Below are 16,932 nucleotides of genomic sequence, written 5' to 3' on the forward strand. Positions count from 1 at the left end.
TCAAACACCAGAAGCTTTTTCATAAATCTGGAAGCTAATCAGATGTTTAAAACAGGAAGCACTGTATGCTACTAGCACCCCTTAGGCAAATATTCACATCTACAGTTTCTTCATGGTCTGATGTTCTTGTTATATCCTTTCTAATTAGTTCTCCTTGCTGTTTCCTTTGTTTTATTCTCTGCACTGCCCAACTTAAAGTTCAGTTGTTTCAGGTCTTCAGTTTAGGATTTTTTTCCTCTTTGAAAAAGCAATTGCTTACCCTAGTTTAGGATTTCCTTTTTTATATTTCCTTTTTTTTTTTTCTTTTCTTCCCTTAATACCGTTATTAGGTGTAAGATGTTTCTCTCCAGATTTCTTCATCAGATGACACTTAATCATCAGATTGCTTTAGAGAATGGGATGTCAAACTTGCCAACCTTTTACTGTTCACATTCCTCAAACATTTACTGATGGATTGTGGGGGAGTTAGAACAGTGCTCCCCAGAGAAAATTTGTACATTTTACATCTGTTTTAATAATTCCTATTACTTGGTATTCTAACCATGATTGTACACTGTTGCCCAAGCAATAGCCTTTATTTTGTGCTTCTTGGCATTTATTTGCTTTGAAACTTTCATGAATTTCTATGCATATGGCTCACATTTTTTTTTCTGTTTGTTTTTAAACTTACAATCACTTATCTTTGTAATTCAGACAGAGTACCTAGAGAATGGCTTTTAGTTATTCTGCTTGGTTGAGGGTTTATTTTCTTGGGGGGAAGGTGTAATTCAGTAAACATGGTTTGTCTCTTTATTTAAAACTCCAGTTGTACATGGATCAAACTGGCAGCCAAATTACAAGTTTTCTACCACACACAGAGAATTAGTCATCATTCTGTTCTAAAATGGAAAACTCTTCCCCAGAGATGATTGCGGTTATAACCGCATCATTTCTATACTGGTTAACATAGGTATTCTAAATAGTCTTGTGAAGATAGCGGTATTTTATGCAGGTCAACAGTCACGTCCAGGTGAAGCCATTAACACTACAAAGAGAATGCCCCCAACAGGACATTACTATATACCCTGGTCATTCTAGTTTTTAGTTTGCAATAGCCCAGAGCATTCAGTGGTGTTCTGGCAAATATGAACTTGCTGTGAAGACCAGCTTCTGCTTTCCCAGATGTAATACACAATGCCATCAGCAGAATTTGGCATTTGGAGTTTCAGCACTGACTTGCCAAATACAGCTACAACCTCCTTTCTATTCCAGATCCTCATGAATAGCCCATATTAAGGTGAAGAACTGACTACTTTCTCCTTCAGGGAGCCTAAAAGAAGGATTTGACTCTGGCTGCTTTCAGCCTAAAGGAGCAATCTGGAAAAAAAAATCACTGACATTGGTTTTTGGATGTCGTCTTTGCATCATATGGGCTGCGATAGACTGAGCCAAATCCAGAGTTCAGCTATTCCCTCAATTTGCTTCTCAAATTAATGTGCTACTGAATGAACTACTTCCCAGATCCAGATGTTTGAAGATATTATTAGTGTCTCTGTTGGAAGATGGGAAATTATTAAATGTGTAATATTTTTTCCTGACACTCCATTCTCCAAACCTCACCCACATGCTATTAATGAATATTAATCTAAGGAAGTTTTGGTTTTGCAATTCACTTCAAACATAGGATGATTATTAATAACATATTTCAGAGGCACGGGGAGCTGTTGCATAATTTTTGCTTCAACAACAGAGGCCAGGATAGCTCAGATTTCCCCCTCTCACTCACTCACTTGCTCTTGGTTTTTTCCCTTCAGAAGTTCACCACCCAGAACCAAGCCCAAATTTTCAAAAGAGCCCAGGTCTTTTAAGTTGACAGATAAAAGTGGCCAGATATTTTTTCTTTTTATCCCCCTACCCAAGCCCAGCATGTTGAGTATCTCGCTTATTTGCAAAACTAATGGTTTCCTTAAGTGACAGCCAAGCACTTCAGAAAATCTATCTGCAGTCAAGATTTGGAAAGCTTTCTCTGCTTTCCAGCATAGCACTTGCTCTCTGCAAAACTTCTCACTCTACTTCATATATTTCAGTCTAGCATTCTTTTTACTTACACAAATGATGAGCGTATCGCAAATGGAACACATCACAGCCATGAACGTGGTGGTAGAGGGTTTTTTCTATCAGGTCTTGGGGCTCATATCCAGTTAATTCAGTCACCCTAGAAATGGAAGGTTCCATAATAAGCAAAATCTCTAGGAATATTCAATTTCATTAACCTAACATTTGCTTGTGACAGCAAATCAGGTGCCTAAAAATTGCCGGACAAAATGTTAGTTTTGGAAAGAGAATCCTCATCTTTATAAGAAAATAAACCCTCTCAACCCAGCCAAAACAAGGTGCAGCTAATTCTCTGGCCAGCCTTACACACAGGCAGGAAAAAGTTCTTTTACTTATTTCCACTTTGGGCTTTTGCCACTGACATGCATGATCCTTTGCATAAAGATCCGGTTGAGGAGCCATTCATGAAACAATAGAACTACTCTTGTGGACTGCTGACACATTTTAATTTGCTTTTGTAAATATAAAAATGTAGCATATGTGTTAGTCCACAGAAGCTGTGATCGTGGTCTGTAAATAAATTCAGGTTAACACCTAACAGAAGAAGGAAGCAGGAGCTTATTCCAGCTGAGAATGTGGAAAGACAAGGGGTTGTGAGGATCACAAACTAAGAAAAGGAAGGCTGAAGGTAGACTTCAGAAAAATGTCCTATGATGGGAAATGGGATAATGGAACAAATTTGAAACAGCAGCACCTCTGCAGATGTTAAAGACCCAGACTACACTGAGTCAGACCTGAAGAGTCAGACTTCATGGTTCAAAATGGACTTTTGTTTATTTAGCATAGTTGCTAGAGAAAAAATCCTTAAAGTACAAAGTACAACTCAGCCATAACGTGGCTTGGTTACCTAGTGTTGCTGGGGATGTTTTACCCTGTCCTGGGCTTTCTGCACCTAAAAAAAGGCAGAACAGAGCAGAACATGCAAAGGCATGTCTACAATAATAAGCGTCACAGTCCATTAGCAGGCTATCTGTAGAGTAAAATTGCTACTGCTGGGGTTCTACTGTTGCAGCAGCAGGTACATCTGCATAGTTTAATTGTGGGACTTTTACTAGGGACTAGCTCCAGTCTAGACTTCTGGGCTTGGAGTGCCTTAGACATGCTCTTGGAGGCTGTACTCCAGTTTAGATGATTGATTCAGAAGGAATACAGTTCACACGCCCAAGGCCTCTTTATAACTAGTGCAGTGAGTGGGGATGGTCAGGACATTCCCAAGTCTGAAACACTAATGAGATACACTGTATCAGAGAATAACACAGTAGTGTCTACAGAAATAAATAGATGGGTCTCAAGCAACATGTGTCATTGGGGGGCAGCAGGCAATTTGATTACTTTTTTAGATTAAGTTTTAGTGACTATTATGTATCCTGTTTACTCGTAACCTAATGTTCAGCAATCATGTGGGCCCCACAAAGACTGGGGACTTTACATTCTACTTGAGAGAGAGCATTGAGGGGGAGGATTCTTCTGAAGGAAATTGAAAAACAACCAGGAAAAACAATAATGTCTTCATGGTCTGATGTATTATAAATACAGTATATTTACATCCATACCTCCCCTAGCTGTGCCTTCATCTGGGAAACTCTTGCATGCCTTTGCTTTAGTCAGGGACTGCCACTGTGGGGTGAGCACATGTGGTCTCTTTCTGCAGCAGGATATATGAATATACGCTTGTGTTTCTCCTCTACGGTGTGTACTGTCCCTTGTAAGTGTGGCTTACAGTTCTAGAGGCCCAAGTTCTCAGTTAAGCCTACCAGCATGGTGAAATACTGGTGAAAGATCCTGTTCAAGTTTCAGTGCTCCTTCTGACTTCAGTGCAATTAAAACAAAAGTAGCAGTTTCATCCCACTCAGGTGGTGTGTACAGAAACAGCTAACCCAAAACCAAACAAAATGCCACAAACCTAAGCCAAGTGTTAATTTTTCTGGAGGCACAGCCTCACTTTGAAGCTGGTTTTCTCATGGGCCAAAAAACCCCCATCATTAACTGGTTTGAGGACACCCAGACTTTTGAAAACTGAATCTAGAAACAAACTCAGCTGCTCGACCTCCTTAACACAAACCTAGCCCCTCAATAAGCCACGCTAGGGATCCTGGGCTCTAAAGATTGTTCTTTGCATGTGACAGGGCACACAAAAGGAAACAGAGTTTGCCTCAATGATCAGTTCTGTCCTTTAAAGCCTTTATAAACCATATAGCAGTGACTGCATAGGCCGCACCATGAAACTCAGAAGCAGCAGATCACGTTGGAGGGAAGTGTCTCCTTTTTCCAGTGACCTTGATAAATGAACTCTTTCATATTTCAGGTGTGTAAAAAGGCTTATTTAACTGCTCCTTCCAATGGCTTTCATACTGGCCTGTCTGCTGTGACTGTTACCTCTAAAGATCTAGCAACAGTTTTCCCTGTATGGATACCAGAAGCAAGCCTGAAAACAGTTTTGTCTTATTCCTAATATGTCCCTGCTCTGAGCAAACACAATTTGGTTTGCTCAGCTGGAAGAGCAACAGGCTTCGCTAGTGCTTAATACCCCTGATCGTCCTGTGTGCAGACAACACTCATCTGCTCTTTGGTAAACCCAGCTATATGCAACAGCGCTGGTTCTTTCTGTGCTCCTGTCAACACCTCTGGTTATACAGTTTCCTTTGAAGACACTGTGTCTCCAGGCAGTTCCTCTTAGGCACATAATTTCATTTTTTTCTGCATGCAAGGACATGTTGCTAACCCCCGTGTGCTTCTTTGTAGCTGTTACATTAAGTAAAGCATGCCAAAAAAAGGAAGAATTCCAGAAACAGCTAGTTCTTTGTATTTTAGCATCTGATGGCCCACTATCTCATTGACTCAGCATGACCAGAGCATGCTCTTTCGTGGTTGACCCGCCATGCAAAATTTCCTCACTGGATACAGACTCTTTTTCGCTATTACACATGAACATCATTTCTGACTCTTGCAAATCCCGCATGCCAGAGAAATGACAGAGTATGTGACATACTGCTCCACATGCAGGGATAGTTTGAAGAAAGATTATCTTGTCAATAGCCAAATCTGTTATATTGTGTGGGAATTGGGCTTTTTCCCTCCAGTTATCTGGAGCTGCACGGTACAAAGTATCATTGTATGCTAAAAGATACAATGTTTCAAAAAGAGGGAAATGAATCATTTCACAACTCCTTCCGTTTCCGTTTTGTGCTCTTCTCAGCTGGTGTGTGAGCTACATAAACTGAGAGTGAAGACAGGGTTCTCTTTCCTCAGCAACAGCCATTTTTACAAGTTTTGTGTAAAACGGCAGTGTTTTCATGTAGTAGCCAATTCATTTTTATTCTAACCCCATTAGTAGGGTTGGTTTCATTGTTAAGGCATTACACTGAAGTGCAGAAGACTTTTCTTACTACTCTGTCAAAAGCTTTCTGGATGACCTCAGAAAGCACTTCAGTTGTGTTTGGTTTGGTCGTTTGCTTGTTTGTTTTGTTTTGCTTTGTTTTGGGATGATGGTACACCCTTATTCCTTTTGCTAGCTTAGTATGTTCTTTAAGGTAAAAATATATTGCTACTCATTTATCAATTACTCACAGCAGGAAGGCTTCAGTTGGCTTTCTGAAACTGTAAGTAACTGTAAGTTAAACTGTACATGCTCTTATATGCTGGCACCTGACAAAGTATGGTCTATCCAGATACCTGGAGGGCTTTGAAGACCCATATGTTTTTTGTGCCATGGATCTATTTTGGATTGCTTTATTTTTTCATGGATGTTTTGATCTGTTTGGAAACCATTGTAGCTTATGATAACACTTGATTTTGAAAACATTTTATGCTGGAAATGAAATAGCTGCTTACCTGGAATCTAGGAATATTAATTTTAAGTCCAAACTTGCTCTGAACATAAACATGTTACTGTGAAGTTTGATCTCAGTGATTGCACTGGGAGGTAAAGATTGACCTACAGCCACCAGTCCAACGATTTGGTAACAGGAATCATACAAAGACATATCCAGCATATACTGCCGTATCTTCAGATAGCCGCTGCAGTGGATCACCTGGCATGAGAAGAAAACACACTCAGTATCTGATGGCAACGGAAGAGGCTGCAAGCCAGCTGACCACCCAGTTTCAATGAGGTTACAAAGCAATACACCCTTATAACACTTACATACTGCATAGTCTATTAAGGCTTCAGAAGTGCAGTTAATTTATAAATGGAGATTCAAACACAGTAAATGCAGGTCTTGTGTTTACTGCCAACATGATTAATCCAGTATTAAAATACATGCTCTTTGGGGACTACCTAGACTTTTTCTAGTTAATACTTTAAACCCTCTTTAATATAGATTTCTCATTGATACAGTCAGAATTCCTGTTATTAATCAAAAAATACGGAAGCTGCTTTTTCAAATGGCTCTCTCTCACATACACAGAGGTATATATAAGCATTTATATTTTAATGAGTTATTATTCTGATGAAAACCAGACACTTTAAAAATCCAGTGAAGATTAATGCATCACATTTATAAAAATTAACTGCTATATGTGTAAATGCACTAGAAATGAGCTTAAGATTTCCATTAAAGTTCAGATGACGTTCTTTTGACATATGTCCAAGCCCAGGGTCTTGAGAGCAGACTTCAGTGTTAAAGTGTAAAAATTCACTATGTCAGCTAAAGAGAGGGTAAAATTGTAACCTGGGGATTATCCAGAACATAAGATTTCTTTAATGTAGTGCTGGTGTTTGGAAATCATTTGTGCTCCTTCCAATTTTCTAGTCCAAACAGCAGACATACTACACATCATTCAGCTTAATTCTGTATTAGCTTTACTTTTAATTGTGTCCAATGGAAATGAATTAATTTCTACTTTCAGGAGAATTTAGGTTCAGGGGTATTTAGTACCCCTGAACAACCAACTAAATAGTCACCTATAAATGGGTTTCTCCTGTATATATAACCTTCATTCCTCCTCTCTAATCACCAAAGTAATTAGTATCTTTAGCAGAAGTACAGTAGCAAGAGAAACTTATTTAAGATCCCTCTTCATATCCTACTCATTGCCATACTCTTTGGTTTATGAGGTTTTCTTGTGCTTCAGCTAATCAGGTGATATTTTCAAAATTATTAAGTCCTGACTCTAAGTACTGTCAGAGAATAAATTTAGGCCAACTTCTTTCTAATATTCCTCAAATATTTCACTGTGCAAACTTTTAATAGTGAGCAAAAGAAAAAAAAAGAAGGTGATCCCTATGTTATAAATGGGGAGAAAAGAAATAAATAAAAATTAAAAAAAGAAGGAAAAAAAACCCACTTACAAATATACAGAGATACCACCATTACAGACTCTTTTGCCTGATTTCCAATTCAGCTTTGGGACAGAATCATTCTTATTGGGAAGCAGCTGAGCAAACATGAGTCCATGTAATGAAGAATTATCAGTCTAACCAGGTAGATAGCAGTGTAAATAGACAGATATATGCCTGGACTTTGAACACATTCTTTTAAAGAGCTCTGCTTCTCTTGTGTGCTTTCCGTTTTGTTTTTGAATGACTTGAACAAAATGAATCCTCACCAGACTGCATATGAAGTACCCTTCTCTCCTGATGCTTAAGGAATAGAATTATACTGTGCAGCTCAAAGAGCAGCAAATGCACGCTGTGGAGCTGAAAATAACTACGTGAATGGCAGGTGTTATTATAGAATCTCAGCATTTGCTATGGCTTCTCATTTAATGTAATAAATAAGAAACTAACACAAATGGTAAGATTTATTAACAGACTTGGTGGTTTGATACAATTCAACCCCAAGTTGATAGTAATGATTGTTTGTGGTAACATTACAGTCTCATTAATGTTAAGGTAATTCTGGTCAGGCCAGTGAAGTGACTAGTATGACAGAGTGGCTGCTCAGCCAGAGCACAGTAACACCAAGGCAGAGGGATGCAGGAAGAATTCCAAGTTCCTGCCTCACCTGCCTCCAGTTCCATAGGGGAGTAATACCCAGCTATGTGCTCTCCTTGCATGTCCAGGGCTGTCTTCCAGCCAGTTCCCCAGCCTTGAAGATCAGGAATCAGTATGTGGGAATGTGCCACAAAAGCAAACTCTAACACACTGTGAGAGTCTAGGCTTGCATTACTAAGGGAATCTGCAATGAGCAGTGGCAATTTTTTGACCTGTTCTGATTGTTTCCATCACAGATTTTGTTTTCAGCTACACATAGGTAAAAACCACTACATAAATCAACTTGTCATTTCTTGAATACTTTGGGTGGGGGCTAAGAGGGAGGCTGCAAAGCTTATATACATTACCTTGTAGCCACTGCATGTCAATCCTGCATTCCTCTTGGCTAGGACACACTTCATTCTCAGGAAAAATGACCTCTCAATTTCATATTCTGAAAGCACAAACCACACTGATCATTTATTACTGAAGATTTCAAAACTGTCCATAATATTGCCTTTCATTATTTAACAGATGTGTTTATGTCTCAGCCTTTGACAGCTGCAGAAGTCAGCCATTCTACTTTCCTGCTCAATCTCTGCCCTCAGAATTTGTTTCACCTTCACGTTAGGATTCCCTGTGAAAGCTGTACAAGCATGACTAGGTCTCCAAATTTCTGGTTTTACCACCATTCATAAGGCAATCACCTTGTTTCTAAACATCTGGGTACCAGCCCAAATTGGTAAGGTAAGGAAATGTATCCTTTGGAGTGCAGGTAAATGAAAGCACTCTCCAAAATAATAGTAGAATGGGAAACAAGAAAATTCATTGGTTTTGTAGTAATTTGAGTATATGTTGATAGTCGTGCCTAGACTGGAGAACTTCTGACCTCCATCTGCAATATTATTACCTGTTTCACTGACTTCCAAAACCATCTTGATAGATGGCTTTTAAACAAATTTCTTCATGGGTAGCCTCCAGAAGTGTTTAAAGTTAAATATTGCCCTGGTACCCACTTATTTTCTGCTAAGGATAAGTTACTATTATTTTTAACATTAATTATTCTCAATAACAGTTCAGACATCATTAATTAGTTCAGGTTTTTTCCTGAAAGTTGTGGTTTTGCAGAACACAACTGCATTAGGAAAAGACAACTCGTTTTGTACGCTTGTGAACAGAAAAATCAGGAAAGTAGAGAGGTACCCAGATTTGTTGTAATGTGTATTACCTCTTAATTCCCCACAGAGTTTGATCGGAAGTCCACTGTAAACAGCTCGAGTCTTGCTTCAATTTGATTTCATTGTTGTGTCCCTGATTTTTGTGCATCCATCACCCAATTAACACCTCTTAGCCACACACCTGCATTGGCTTGAGCCTCAGAACACTACCTGGAACCGATAAACTCTATATAAAGTTCCAAGTTTAAAGGTCTGAAGATACAACCACAGAAAAAGGATTTAGTGAAGAGAGAAGTGCATCCCAACTAGAAACAGCCTTCTTGAGTATGTGAATTTTCCATTTATCTTCCTAATGCAAATCAGATCCATATGCGGAAAAGCAGGCACTTAAATGAACTGGCGTATCTACTGGAGTTTTAAATACAAATGTATACAGTTTGGTGGGAGGAAGCCCTACAGTACAGATTACTATTGCTGAAGCATGATCTCACAAGTAAAGAATGGATTTGATAGTTGGGAACATGCAATTCATGGCTTCAATACAGATTTTCTGTGTGACTTCACACTAGTTCTTGCTCTCCTTTTGCCACAGTCCCATGCACACAAAATAAAGGTAACTTTCTCCCTTCAAGGGGGCAAGGGAGAAAAATAATGAACAGTAATGAGCATATAAAGACCATCCTCTCACGTGGACTCAGTTGCTAGCATTTATATGACTTTCATTCTTCTATAAAAAAAATGATTAGTGGAAGCAGAAGCAGAAACTTCTCATATGTCCTGCCACAAGACCTAAAAGGTTCTCTTTCAGTGATGAACTCCTTCCAGACACCCTATTCATTAGCCTTCTATTTGTTGCCTGCTTCATTTTTAAATGTTACTGCAGACTGGTGTACTGCTACCAGAAACACCCAGTTCTAACTTCATTCTTCCACAAGGCATAGGTTCTGAAACACTGTGTGGTTTTTAGGCATCTATAAAACTAGAGTAGTACCTAGACTGTAGGATAATATTTTGCTTTTATTGTTGAAATTGGTCATCATTGCATTATTTTAGAAGAGATCTTGTGTCTCTGATTTCATTATGGTAGATTGTAAGCAAGAGGTCCCCTGAATGCCAGTCCTTGCTGTAGCCAGAAGCTACAGGTTCTCTAGGAAACCGGTAGAGTGTTTAAAACAATTCCAGGACAAACAGGTTGTGTGGTGTAGGAGGCCAGAGTAAATGAAACTAGAGTTGACTCCTACTTCTTCTAAGTGGTGTGGAGAGGGAAGGTTGATAGAATTGTGATTCAATAGACAGAAGAGTAATAATCAGTAGCTTTGTTGTTATATGCAACCAGGTGCAAAAATCTGTACCTGCAATTTAATAATGATGTGTTTATTAATTATTGATCGTTGAATTAATAGGGTTTAGTAGTGTGTTGCTGAACCAAGACTAGTCTCTTAAATCAGTTTATCATACACCTGCAATCTAAAGAGGGAAAATTTATCCATGATGTAACTTGAGACTCATCTGGGAGCTTCCATTTTTGAGGCTTTATCTAGCTGATATGAAAACACCTTAAGTAAGCAAATGGAGAGATGGTCCACGTGGCCAAAAAAGAATCTGGGCTCTGACTGACGTGCTGCTTTACCTGAACAGGACAAAGTAATGTATACATGATGGTAAGTGTTCCTCCTATGTCTATTAAGGGTGATTGATTTTGTTTGTGTGGGACCCCACTGATGATGCAAGAGTTGCATCCCTACACTGGGGAGGAGGGCAACAGGAATTGTCTAAAGGAGAAAAAGAGAGACTGACTATTCCCAGATGGTCTGAGACCATAAGAACTGTTAAAGCAGTTATTTAGTAATGCAAAGTGTCTACAGCACAGGTGGATGCAGAGTGTTACAGCTGGGATTGTTACAATGGCTGGGTAAGGCTCACGGTTGTATCAAGGTGCCCAAAGAATAACGTGCAGGTGTCAGATGGCATCTGGCATTTTGTTTGCAGGATTAGACTTGAGGAACACAAAAGCTACCAGAGAGAGATCCTTGTAGGTGTGTGTGTGAGTGCATAAAATCCACTAGCAAGCTCTGAGACTCACTCACTGGCAAGGAAGAGCAGGACCAGACCATTTATGTTGTTCATGCTTGCGTGAGTGCCATTAGTGCGCATGTGGTGCCTGTTCTTCTGTCTGTGTTGACCTGTCATCCATAGGCTCTGTGAACATGTATCTTTGTGTACACCTACTGGGAATAAAACCATCTCCAGACCTTACCAAGCGATTGCAAAATACGAAGAAGCAGTAAGACCAAAACTGTCACATAAAAAGCCGAGATGTGCAAGACTGTGAACAGTGTGAATTAGTATTCGTATTAACTGATACTTTTGCCAGTGTGACTCCCCAGTAACCTGAAAAGTAGCAGAAGGGGGTATCAAAGCAAAAAAAAGAACTAAAGTAAATTTGTAACAGTAAAGCTGATTAGGAAATAAAGAGGCGCCGGCATCCTGCTGGATGTTAATACATCCATCAATATAATGCAAAACTTAAAATATCACATCCAGGCTGTATCTGATGCAGTTAAGATGGTCTACTCTGATGAAGAGAATGTAGAAAGAAAATGAGGTACTTAAAGGTTTAGCAAGCCAAGAGAGAGATGTTGAATATTCAAATAAGAGAAATCAGATGAGTTGTGAGAAAAGTGATTACTAATGAATGCTGTCCTGCTGAAGAGGTTAATCCCAAAACTGTAGGGAGATATTAGGCATGAAAGCTCAGTTATAAAGCTGGACAAAAAGCCTGTAGCTTTAAATAGCCAGCACCTGCTCTAAAAGCAGAATGACCGGAGATGTCCAAGGATGTAGAAAACTCTGAAATTAAAGAAGATAGAAACCCAGTAAATGTAAAATATTCAGTCCAGGGTTAAGTAAAAGGTGAATGTAACCAATTATTCTTAATGGTTAAGTGATTTTATCAATCAGAATTAAGTTTTGAAAAAATTCAAAAATATAACAACATAGAGCATCTAGACATAGTAATGTAATTATTGATACCGCTAAGGTTCTTTCAAGCAAACATGTAAGCACAGCACATGTAAATGACAGAAAGAATCTTAGACTATCAAGAAACTAGAAGTGGTTTGAAACAGAGAGGAAACCGATTAAGTTCTGACAGTTCTTAAGTAATTAAAGACTGTATGTTGAACACTGATAGGCTTGGGACATCAACCACCTCTCTGTTCCAGTGTTCAACCACCCTTTCAGTAAAGAAATACTTCCTAACGTCCAGTTTAAACCTCCCCTGATGCAGCTTCAAACCATTCCCACACGTTATCACCAGATACCAGGGAGAAAAGCTCAGCACCTCCCTCTTCATGTCCTCTCTTCAGAAAGCTGTACAGAGCAATGGGGTCACCCCTCAGCCTCCTTCTCTCCAAACTAGACAAACCTGAAGTCCTTAGCTGCCCCTCACAGAACATTCCTTCCAGCCCTTCCATCAGCTTTGTTCCCCTCCTCTGGATGCATTCAAGAACCTTCACACCTGTCATGGGCTGAACCCAGGACAGCATCCTTCTTAAATTGCAGAACCCAACACTGCACACAGCACTCAAGGTGAGGCCACACCAATGCTGAATACAGGGGGATAATTGCCTATTTTAGCTGGCTGGTTATACTGCGTTTGATGCGCCCCGGAATGCGGTTTATCCTCTTGACTGCCAAAGCCATACCCAGCTCAGCATCAACCAGCACGCCCAGATCCCTTTCTGCAGGGCTGCTTTCCAGCCACTCCTCTCCCAGCCACTTGAGGTTTAAAAAAAGTGAGCAGTCACCACATGGAGATGGCCAATTTTACAGCAAATCATGCTAAATTTCACTGTTGTTGTACCTCTTATTCAGCACTATTTCTCTGAAATATCTACTCTTCCAGCAATTCCACTACATATGACAAAATCTGCCCATTTAATTGCACCTTCTCTAGCATTTGCTACAGCCATCTGTAATTCTGACAAACAGCTGTGTATTGCTATGAAAGGTTTTACTGAAGTTCTCCTTTATGGGGGTAAGTATTGTAGAATGGATCTGCTTTTCCCATCTTCCCCATTACTTTCTACGCCAGCAACCATTTTCCCTCTTTACCTAAATGTGACTTGTTTTGCTCTCCCAAACAATTTCAAGATAATTGGGAAATTGATCCTTCTTTTCAGAAGTGAGTTGTATAAATTTCAAAGTTTGTACATTTTTTTATTCAAGTTTTTGTTGTTTTCTTTTTTCAGAAGATGAGTCAAGAAAATGCCTCAATAGCTGCTATAGTTAAAAAGAAACCTCCGGCCCCACTTCTAAATTACTATCTTGAAATTCTCTGATGATAGCTTCATGAAAAGCATACCAACCATCTTAGTAAAGCTCTTAACATTTACCAGAACTTATTGATGTTGTGTTTGTCTACTGCAGGAATTAGAGATGAAAAGCAGAGCTTTAGGGTGCCTTCTAAATGTTTACCCTCTCATTTTTGGCATAGTGCTTTTCTTTATCCAGTTATGTGGAACATGATCGAAGGTCTATTTTTCAATTCCAAACAGTTCCAATATTTGTTAGAACTTGGACTTACTGATGATAGCGGATTTCTAATTTTTTTTTTTTTCCTCCCTGTGTCAGTGTTTAAAATTTGAAAGTGATTGTCCTCTTTCCACTGCTCCACAAACTTTCATTGAAATCTTTTCAAGAATGAATGGTGAGACTCTCAGTTTTCATTCTGGAATTCTAGTTTTCCATTTTTACCCAACTGTGTGATTGGGTAATAGTTGGAAATGAAAACTGATGCAAGTAAAAGACTAGTTTTGATCAACTTGATTGTATTCTTTAAGCAGATTTCTCTATCTTTTCTGCTGCTCTTCTTTGGAAAAGTGTAACTGAGGTTACTGAGATTCTGACTTTTTCAGTATGTCTACTAGCAGATATTTTAATTAAATTGACATGTCACTTGTAATGAGTTTTATAGGGGGAGGTACTGCAAAACAGAGTCCATATCCGTGTTCAAGATGCCCATTTCAAATAAATCACTGTTTATTTTTTAACCAAACTCTATGTTTCCCTCATCAGATGCAGAGAAGTTTTTCTGTTCTACCAGTTTATTACTGTATCTTCTGATCACCATACAGAGGATCCCTCCTTGAAGCACTGCTACAACATAATTGAGAAGATTCTGTAAAAGCTATAAATGAGGCAGAGAGTAAATGGCTTAATTCAAATCCTAGCTCAAACTTATCCACGTTAATATCCTCACAAAGCTGAAACACAGCAACCTGTGAATGAGAACATAGAAAAACATTGCTGTCTATGGCTATATGTAAGTTGGATGTCTTTCTCACATCACTGAGTACCATTTCTACAAAGCATACCTTCTCCACTAATCCCTTGTCTTAGCTTAGCATATCATGCAATACAGTTTGACTGCAAGCACTAGTCAAGTCTGTTTATATTTTACAGATTTGTATTTTCTTACTCTCATACCAGAATAAATATCATGATAAATAAAGTTATTCTTGCTATTTTGGATAAAGAATTTGTGCATTTCTTCACTCATATTGCACATGACTGCCAAACAGGATTCTCCAAGCATTTCTGTGAAATTATGGTAAGCTTTATGGAAGCCAGAGTTGTCCATCCCTAGGGGTACAACTATGAAATCCATCTTTGCTTTCCAGTACATCTTTCATGTCTTTTGAAAGAAAACAGTCAAAATATTCTGTGGTTGGTATACTGCTTTCACAGTGGACTGAGAAAAAAGATCATTGTAGGGTTTTTTACAGCTTCAATTCTCATGCCGTTATTTTCCCTAAGGTAAAAACTACTATTTTATGTTTCTTTCCCAAAGCTCCCAACTTTTGACAGAAGCAAAATATGAGATTGTTTTGTTGCAGAGCCACTTTTCAAGTTAATATATATCAGCATGCAAATAGTATGCTGCAGCACCATGCGCTGCTTTAAGAATGCATGTCTCATCTGTCACTACAAAAGATACAAAGCCACATTAAAATTGGGATCTCTTGACACAGTTAATGATTCATGTGTACCTTACATGGCAGCTTGGGTGTAATGTCAAATTTCAGCTATAGTGTGGGAGAGGAAACCTATTCTCAAAAGGCACATTTAGACCAAAGCACTGTGCATTTGGTCACCTGCTTCTACCTTCCCTCCAGTCCAGCTTGTGTGGAGACACGTGCCTGCTAAAGCTAGTACATTCCTCTGGAGAGAAGGCACAGGTGTGATAAACTGTACTCTATGTCCCTGCTGGACTGTTTTACAAGGTGGAAACACAGATACCACAGGTTCATGTCTGGATAACACTTTATGGCCCATCCCCCAAACACTCTGCATGTTTTTGCCTTTTCAGTTGGTGATTTTCATCTTACCCCCTCTATAGTATGAAGTCCCACGTGTTCTACTCTTATTCTTGTTTAATCTGCAAAGCATCTGTGTCCCACACAGCATATTACTGACTAGAAGAACATGTGAGTAACTTGGCTAGTCTCCTATAAGCATAACAAGGCTTTTGTGAGACACAGGAAAGCTACTGCCACAGCTTCTACCCCTTAATTCTGAATGAGGGTGGCACCAACTTCTAGAACAAACAAGAGGAAAAAGCACTGTACGGCACATATAAAAGAAATGCTTGTGTGATAGCATACACAGTTTTAAGGTAGTCCTTAAAGCTGGGAATCCAGGATTGACCAACAGGGCCAGCATGAGAAGGGGCTTGCAAATGCCTTTGGCAGACTTTCCTTATGACAAGATCAGAAGCAGGCCTGGAGATGAGTTAGTAGAAAATGAGGAGTTAGACATGTAAGCCTAGTGCATACTGACTGTCTTTATGATCGCTATGCCAGAAAGAACAGGGCAAAACTGAGGTTGTAACTGAGACAATGCCTCAATGTTAAATATTGCATACAAAGTTATATATGAAAACAACATTCCCCTATCCTTCCTTGGTATGTGTGGTCTAAACTGATTCCAAGTAAGACAGAAGAGACAAAATGGTTAGACATATTTTCCCTTCTCCCTGTTACACTGCAGCATCGTTACCTGCAACACGCAGGTTGCAGGCGTGAGTATTTCAGAATATTCATCTTTTTTGGCAAATGAGTGGCACCAGCTGAATTATAAAATATAAATGCCTTACATGGCAAAATTGCAAATTATGTGCAGAGATAGATCAAGTTCCTATGCACACGCTAAATTGAAAACTGAGGCTTGTGGGCTGGGTTGGTTTGAACTGGTAATGCTCCTGCTGTGGTAGGAAAGCAATCAGTTCCGTTGTTAGCCTGTGTCCTAGAGTTCCAAGCTTGCATGAACTGCCCAACTTCCGTCCCCATTTGCACAGCTTGTTCTGTGTTGTGACTGTACTCAGAATCCTGTCAGAGCTGCACAAGGTAAATTGTCTCTTTTGTCGTTCCTGTCATTCAAACTCAGCCGTTTGCTAGTATTTGCCCGAATTACCCTTTGCTCCTGTAAGTGTTGCTTCCAAACTTTTCTTAGTGAGGAAACTTAACAGGACGGTAGGCAGAAAGGAAAAGAACAGTTTTTGTAGTCTGAGACACTCTGCTGTCTTTGGTATATTTTACTGTCAATTACCAATGGAGAAAAAGAAAATACTGGGGTGCCATCAGCCTGCTTTCTTTCCCACTTTTGTACATTCAAAGTAGTAATGAGCAGTGGTAACAAGATCATCATGTTAAACCATTTCTTTCAATAAGAAAGAAGTAT

General features: G+C 39.3%; 1 protein-coding gene across 2 annotated transcripts in view; it reads right to left on the reverse strand.

Moving 5' to 3' along the window:
* The window catches only part of SIM2 (SIM bHLH transcription factor 2), a 57,900-nt gene that overhangs the window by 14,690 nt on the left and 26,278 nt on the right, over positions 1–16,932 (reverse strand). For both annotated transcript variants that reach the window (XM_061453583.1, XM_061453582.1), the window contains 3 exons: positions 8,380–8,465; positions 5,926–6,125; positions 2,088–2,194 (listed from right to left, as the gene is read on the reverse strand). In XM_061453583.1, coding sequence (XP_061309567.1) covers positions 2,088–2,194; positions 5,926–6,125; positions 8,380–8,465 — 393 coding nt within the window. The remainder of the gene's footprint in view (positions 1–2,087; positions 2,195–5,925; positions 6,126–8,379; positions 8,466–16,932) is intronic.

This window comes from Pezoporus flaviventris, unplaced genomic scaffold, assembly GCF_033815535.1.
Source record: "Pezoporus flaviventris isolate CSIRO_AGI_PZ_B2104156 unplaced genomic scaffold, CSIRO_AGI_Pfla_v1 ptg000015l, whole genome shotgun sequence".
Classification (NCBI taxonomy): domain Eukaryota; kingdom Metazoa; phylum Chordata; class Aves; order Psittaciformes; family Psittacidae; genus Pezoporus; species Pezoporus flaviventris.